The sequence below is a fragment of the Dipodomys ordii genome, unplaced genomic scaffold (assembly GCF_000151885.1).
Source record: "Dipodomys ordii isolate 6190 unplaced genomic scaffold, Dord_2.0 Scaffold153, whole genome shotgun sequence".
Classification (NCBI taxonomy): Eukaryota; Metazoa; Chordata; class Mammalia; order Rodentia; family Heteromyidae; genus Dipodomys; species Dipodomys ordii.
In genome coordinates, this window is record NW_012267369.1 from 471,736 (window position 1) to 478,642 (window position 6,907).

Below are 6,907 nucleotides of genomic sequence, written 5' to 3' on the forward strand. Positions count from 1 at the left end.
GGGGAGAGCAGGGGTGGGGAGGGCTGGCTGCCCATCATGTGTGGCACTTACAGTCAGGAGCCCTTGTGCCTTGGGCTTCTCTTCTGGCATGTTCCTGGGCGGCCCTGGCCACCTCTGCCTTTCCTGGACTCTGCCTGTGCTGCCTGCTGGGAGGCGTGCCCGGTGCTCCTGTCCGGGCACTGAGGGCCTGGCAGGGAGGGCAGAGCTGCCGCGGCAGCCCCCGGCTGGTCAGGGCTGCCTGCCCAGGAGCTCTGACACATGGGTGTTCTTGACTCGTGCTGCCCAGACGGCTGTGTCACTGGCCTTACACGGCTCCTGAGTTCTCGGCACCACGTGCCTGGGCGGCCGGTCTGTTTCTAGTGCCACCTCCACGCTGCTGTGTGTGGCTGGAGGCTCAGCGGTGGCCTTCTGCGGTGGGGACAGAGGTAGGCGCAGAGGCTGGGCCTCTGCATGGAGCTGAGGTGGGTCCCACTCTGGAGCAGGGTGTGGGCCACGCAGGCAGGCTGCAGGGGACAGTGATGGGGGCTGAGCGCCTCCCGGCCTGCCGGCCACACACGCCTGCTGCCTGGGTGTAGGATGTGCTCTGCAAGAGGCTCGCTGGGGGAGGGGAGGGGAGGGCAGGGAAGGGGAGGGCACCTTCCTGAGGGGCCCTACCCACTGTGGGCCTTGACTTCCCCACTGGCCACGGTCAGGAGAGTTGTCAGGGGCAGCCTGTTCAGAAGGACACGGCCCAGTGGGCTCAGCTGACCGTGCTCCCGCCCACAGCCTGCCCCTGCGCTTCTGGGTGAATGTGATCAAGAACCCGCAGTTCGTGTTCGACATCCACAAGAACAGCATCACGGACGCCTGCCTGTCGGTGGTGGCCCAGACCTTCATGGACTCCTGCTCCACCTCTGAGCACAAGCTGGGCAAGGACTCGCCCTCCAACAAGCTGCTCTACGCCAAGGACATCCCCAACTACAAGAGCTGGGTGGAGAGGTGGGCCGCTCGCTACGGCCGGCGGAGGGGCGGGCAGCGGGGGGAGCTGGGGTCTGACCCACACCCCGCATCTTCTCTGGCAGGTACTACGCCGACATCGCCAAGATGCCCGCCATCAGCGACCAGGACATGAGCGCGTACCTGGCAGAGCAGTCCCGGCTGCACCTGAGCCAGTTCAACAGCATGAGCGCCCTGCACGAGATCTACTCGTACATCGCCAAGTACAAGGATGAGGTGCGTCCTGGCCCGGGCCGCGCGCCATCCCCGCCCAGCTCCTCCCCTGGCTCTCCCCGTCCCCGGCTGTCGTCCTGCCTCTGCCCTGGGCGCTGTATGACCCAGTGGGGCCGTGGAAGGTCCCTGCTAGCTGAGCAGAGCGGGCCAGCCGGGGTGGGAGGTCTGGAAGGACGGAGCTGTGGGCAGTGGCCGGGCGCCAGGCGCCGGGGCGGGGCTGACCCGGGACGGGGCAGGCTGTCCCCAGCGGGCAGGCTCGGCCAGGCCATTTCCCTGAGCAAGTCGGCCATTGCAGTCTGAAGCGGGACCGGCGGGTCCACTTGCCGATTCGGAGCCACTGAGGCAGGGTTGTATCCCGTGTAGTTCTGGGCCCCTGAGATAAGAGTCAGAATGACCAGCCGGGAACAAAGGTTTAAGGCCTAGAGATCAGGTTCTAGGTTTGAAAGCTGTGGGGCCCTGGGATCTGGAAGGTTCTGGGACCAAGTTGGAAGTGAAAGTTCTCAGCCCAGGAGAAGGGCCTTGGAGCAGAGGCAGCAGGGACAGGAGGGGCAGCCTAAGCCCCGGCCAGCCCGTGGTCCCGCAGCCAGAGCTGGGCTGGGCTGGGCAGGTTGGGGGGGGGGGCTGGGCTGGCTGGCGGCCTCTGGGGCCGGGAGGGAGGTGGAGGCGGCAAGGACCTCTGCGCGGGTCAGAGCCCAGGACGGGAGGTAGCGACCACATGTGAGGCCCGGGTGTCCGGCTCGGGCCGTGGGGCGTGAGGACCGGGCCTCTGGGGTCTTCCCTGTTGACACATCATGGCACGGTGTCTGGCCCACACTCAGGGCAGCCCTGAGCCCTGACCTCCGCCCCACAGATCCTGGTGGCCCTGGAGAAGGATGAGCAGGCGCGGCGGCAGCGGCTCCGGAGCAAGCTGGAGCAGGTGGTGGACACAATGGCGCTGAGCAGCTGAGAGCCCCAGCAGCCTCCCACTGGAGGCCCGGCGTAAGGGCAGATGGCCTCCCCGCCCGCGGAGCGCCGGGCAGGGCCCCTGTAGCCTCTCCACCCCTGTCCGAGGGCCCTGGTGCCGGCCTGGCCGCCTCCCTGCCCGGCGGCCGTGGCGTGACGGGGTGGCGGTCTCCACGGAGCTCAGAGGCCCGGCAGTGGCTGGCCCGTCCCTGGAGCATGGTGGCCCCTGCCTCCCCAGCTCACCCGCGGGCAGCGTGAGGGTCCAGGGCCTGGCTGGCAGGAGAGGGAGAGGCGAAATGCCCAAGGCTGGTCCGGCCAGCTGCGGCCTGGGTCGCGCCCCCGCCAGCGCTCGGCCGTCACCCTGAGATTCACCGCGTGCTCCGCGCGCCGGGGCCAGCATGCCACGTCCACCGGGGGAAAGGCTGCTCCTCCCGTGGAGGGTCACATGCCACTCCCCAGAGACTCGTGGGCGGACTGGGCAGCCCCTCTGTCCTCAGGGCTGTGCCTCTGGGGGCCCCCGGGTCACAGAGCGCATGTTCCCCTTATTTATTCCCTCGCCGCCTGCCCCGGGGCCGCCCTGTGCTGCCCACGGAGCCGGCCTGCCCCGTCCTCTCCCCGGCCCTTCCCTTCTGTCTGTCCTCTCCTCTCCCTCCTCTCCGTCACCTCCTGGTCGCCACCTCTGTCCCACGTGGCTTGCTGTCTGGCTTCTCAGTGGTTTCCAGGCCCCTCCGGAACAGTGCGACTTAGGGGGTCGTTTTTGGTTAAAGGGGAACAAGAAATCCTGCTGTACTCCAGCCGAGGGGCAGGGCCTCTCGGGCACTCCCTGCATTCACGTGGACCACAAACGGCAGCCATAACCCAAGGGGCTGGAGAGCGGCTGCTGACCACCCTCGCCCTCTGTGAGCAAAGAACAGATTTTTAATGAAACCCGAAACTCCTGTACATATATATATATGTGTGTGTATATATATGTGTGTATATACATGTGTGGCTCTGGCCTCATCTCCAGCCCCAGTGGGGCCCTGTACAGTTACTAGAGGAGAGGACGCTGCAGCGCAGAGCAGAGCAAGCGGAGGGCACGCAGGCGCGGCGGGGGAGGAGCGGCCGCCCCGCCCAGCCCCGGCTTCCCTGTGCAGGGCCCATGGATTTGCATGATCGTGCTAGAGTTTAGTCTGGGTTGATCTTTTTCAAACTGCAAGTGTTGAATACTAGAGGTGGTTAGACCCTTTTTTATGTTTTTTAAATTAATCAGTAATCACTTGTCAAAGCAAACAAGTGGCTCTTCCCCTTTTCCAGGTCACTTTTCAATGGTACTCAATCTTCTCAATGGGCTTTGAGGGACAGCTAGCTGGCCAGCCTTGGGATCTGGCCCCTGTAAGCGGTGTGGGTCCGAGGGGCATCCGAGGTCAGCCTAGAGCTGCTCCCGCACGGGGTTGGTGTGAGGTCGGTGAGCTTCTGACTCAGGGAGTTCCTGCCCTGGACGCTGCGCATGGCCTGTCCCCACGGTCCCGTGGGCGTCCAGCGCCCGGGCTCCTCAGCCTGGGAGTGGGCTGGTCTCTGCAGCCCCTGGTGTAGCCCGGGACCCTTCCCCGTGTGCCCCTCTCACGTCTCTAGGCTGGGACTGGGTAGAGCCTCCGTTTCCCCCAAAGTCTTCCCTGGATGCTGGCTTCGAGTTGAAGCCCCCGTTCTTCCAGCTCTGCCCCGGCCACGCAGCAGCCTCTGGGCTCCCGAATCACTTCAGAACCCTCCCTGCCCCTCTCAGGCCTCCACAGAGAAGGGTGGCCTCCTTTAGCCCTGGCAGCCGCCCTGTCTGCAAGGCGATGCTGGGCAGGGGCGGTGGGTGCCCGCCCAGCCTAAGCAGCCCCGCGGGGCATCTGTCTGAAGCACTTTAGCATCCTGTTTACATGTGAGTTGATCCAGCCACTGCTGCCCGGCTCCCGCGGCACCCGCCTGGGCCCGGCCTTGTGTGTCCTCACCCTGGCCTCCTGGCCCAGGCGCCCTGCGGGCTGGGACAACACCGGATGGCCTCCGGCTTGTGTTTTCTGGGGGCTGGGCACGAGCGTGTTGTGCTCCCGGTGGTAAGACGCCGGGGGCCCCTAGCAGCCCCGGGGCCCCCGGCCCACCCGGCACAGCAGAGCTCTGCTGCCTGCAGCCTTAGGCCCCGCCCCTTGGAGTCCCTCCTACCCGACCTGCTGTGCCCCAGCACCCGGCTCAGGCCTGGGCCTTGGTCTGGACACTCTGCCTTGACACCTCAGGCCTACCCTGCCACCCCACCTGCCTGGCCTGCCCTTTGGCCTGAGGGGCAGCGTGGGGAACAGAAGAGGAGCCTGGGGTGCCCAGGACACAGCCTTGAGTCCCAGGCACGGGCCAGTGCCCCCATGCCTCTCTGGTCCCCCTGCCAAGGGTCTCCGGTGCCCCTGCCCGGATCTGACGGCTCATGTTGGTGCTACACAAGCTAGAATAGATATATTTAGAGAGAGAGGATGATATTTTTAAGACAGGCCACCGTTAGCTTTCCTTTAACTCTATAGAACCCCCAAAAGAAGAACGGCCCTTGGACGGTCTGAGTGGACCGAGCGTGGCCAGGTCCCGCTGGAGGCCAGAGCTGCCCGGGTCCAGCCTGCAGAGTGTACATACACGGCTATTTCCTATTTTACTGTTCTTCAGATTTAGTACTTGTAAATAAACACACATTAAGGAGAGATTAAACATTTTTGCTACATGCTGGCTGCGAGTCTTGCTTGCTGGGAGGTGTGGCGGTGGCTGGGACGGCCCGCAGCTCCCACTCAGTGGGCAGCGGTCAGCTGTGGCCCCCGTGGCACTGGCCTCGTGGGTGGCTGCGGCTGTGACCATGTTGCAGCAGACCCGGGTGACAGGTCTCCGTCCTGGGCAGAGGCCCTGGTGGTGGCATGCGCAGAGCCACGCACCGCTGCGTGGGAAGGTAGCGCCGCGGCCTGAGCCTCGGTCAGGGGCGGCAGGAGCTGGCAGTGAACGAGCTTGGGTGTCCAGGCTGCAGTGCTGGGATCCCCTGGAAGTGAGCCCTGGGCGGGGGGTGCCTGGGGTCGGCCTCGGCCTCACCTGCACGTGCGGCATCGCTCAGCCTCTCCTGGCTCGTGGCTTTTGCTGTGGTTCCACTGCGGCAGGTGGGCTGTGGCCCCCTGGGTCCTGGGGGTGCACGCCCCCTGGCAGGCCTGGCTGGGACGCCCGTGGTCCTGTGGGGATGGCGCTACCCCGGCAGGATGGGGTGTCCAGGCTGCACTGTCTGCACGCGGCCCAGGGCCACCTGGACGTTGGGAGGGAGGCCAGGGCCCGGGAGGGCTGCGTGTCTCCGCCCGCCTGGCCTAGGTCTGACAGCAGCCCATAAATCATCGTGTTTCCTGCGGCAGCCGGGGCTGCTGTTACTAAAAAGAAGTGCGCGTAATCACCGCAGAGCTGCGTGGGAAACGAGTTCAGAGAATGTGGCACTGTTTGGGGGTGACGCGGCCTGTGCCGGGGCTCGGTGCACCCACCCCAGCTTTCCAGCATAATCAGCCCTGCCTCAATTACCCTCGTTAAGGAAGTCCTTGAAGGCTTTGGCCTCCGCCGCCTGAGCCGAGGGGCCTCGCACCGCAATCAGCTCCCCAGCACCCAGGCGATGAGACGCGATTGAGCCGGAGCCGGATCTGATTGCTGCACGCGCAGCGCGGCTCCTCGGCACCAAAACAGCCCTCCGAGCTGCCGTGAGCAGAGCGGCGGTGACGGCCAGCCGCGGGGCCTCGGGGCGCCCCAGGCTGCGCAAGGACAGCACCTAGGCCTGGCCCCGGCGGGCGGAGGTGGGTTCCTTGGGCCCATCCAGCAGTGGAACCCAGGGCAGCACCGGAGCCAGTGCCACGTGGGCCAGAGGGAGGGGGAGGGCTTTGTCACACTGGACTCGAGGCCTGAGGAACACGAAAGCTGGACAGCTGCTCTGAACCCCCGGGCAGCGGGCAGCAAAGCCCTCACCTGAACCCCTGGGCAGCGGGCAGCAAAGCCCTCACCTGGCCTTGGAGCCAACCTTGCAGGGGGCCCACCAGGGTGCAGTAGTGGGGGTCAGCGTGCACCTCAGAGGACGGGCCGGTCTGAAAGCATCTTCTGGTGGTCTGAGCTCGCGCCAGCCTGAGCGCCACCACCACCTGGCGCTGCGGTTTGAGAAGCCTGATGCTCACATGATGGCTCGCTCAGCTGCCCAGGATCTGAACTCACACCCGGTGCCCGGTGCCGGGGCGGCTGCCCTCCCTTGCCAGCCAGCTCCTGCCGTGGAGCCCCAGCCCCACAAGCCAGGTCTGGAGGCCGGGCCAGGCTGGGCCGCTCTGCCAGGGGCTGAGCAGGCCAGTCCTCCCAGACAGCCCCTCCGGCCTGGGCCTGGTGGTGGCTTTCTCTACCTCATTCCTGTCTTTACAGTTTCCTGGGGAGGTGTGCGTGCGTGCGTGCATGTGTGCGTGCGTGCGTGCGAGTGAATCTTTGTGACAGGAGACGCCAGGTTCCAGGTGGTGGGCAGTTGAGGCAGCGGCAGTGGAGAGGTCTGTGTCCACACCACAGGGGTTAACGGCCGCACAGCTGTCTGACATCTCTTCCCTCAGATGACCCGACTGTCTGAACCCAAGCACACAATCCTTAACTTGCCACTTCTGGCCCGTCCACACCCAGATACGAGGGAGTGCCCTCCCAGCGGGGGCCTCCACTGCTGACCACCCCCATCTGCACAGGGCCCCGCAGCCTGCACCACTCAGCCCAGCAT

The 6,907-nt window shown here is 65.7% G+C and overlaps 1 protein-coding gene across 1 annotated transcript in view; it reads left to right on the top strand.

The window, feature by feature from the left end:
- The window catches only part of Plxna1 (plexin A1), a 47,118-nt gene extending 44,619 nt beyond the window's left edge, over positions 1–2,499 (top strand). Inside the window, exons 29-31 of the mRNA XM_013032340.1 lie at positions 766–978; positions 1,062–1,212; positions 2,060–2,499. Coding sequence (XP_012887794.1) covers positions 766–978; positions 1,062–1,212; positions 2,060–2,155 — 460 coding nt within the window. The 3' untranslated portion in view covers positions 2,156–2,499. The remainder of the gene's footprint in view (positions 1–765; positions 979–1,061; positions 1,213–2,059) is intronic.
- The last annotated feature ends 4,408 nt before the right edge of the window (positions 2,500–6,907 follow it).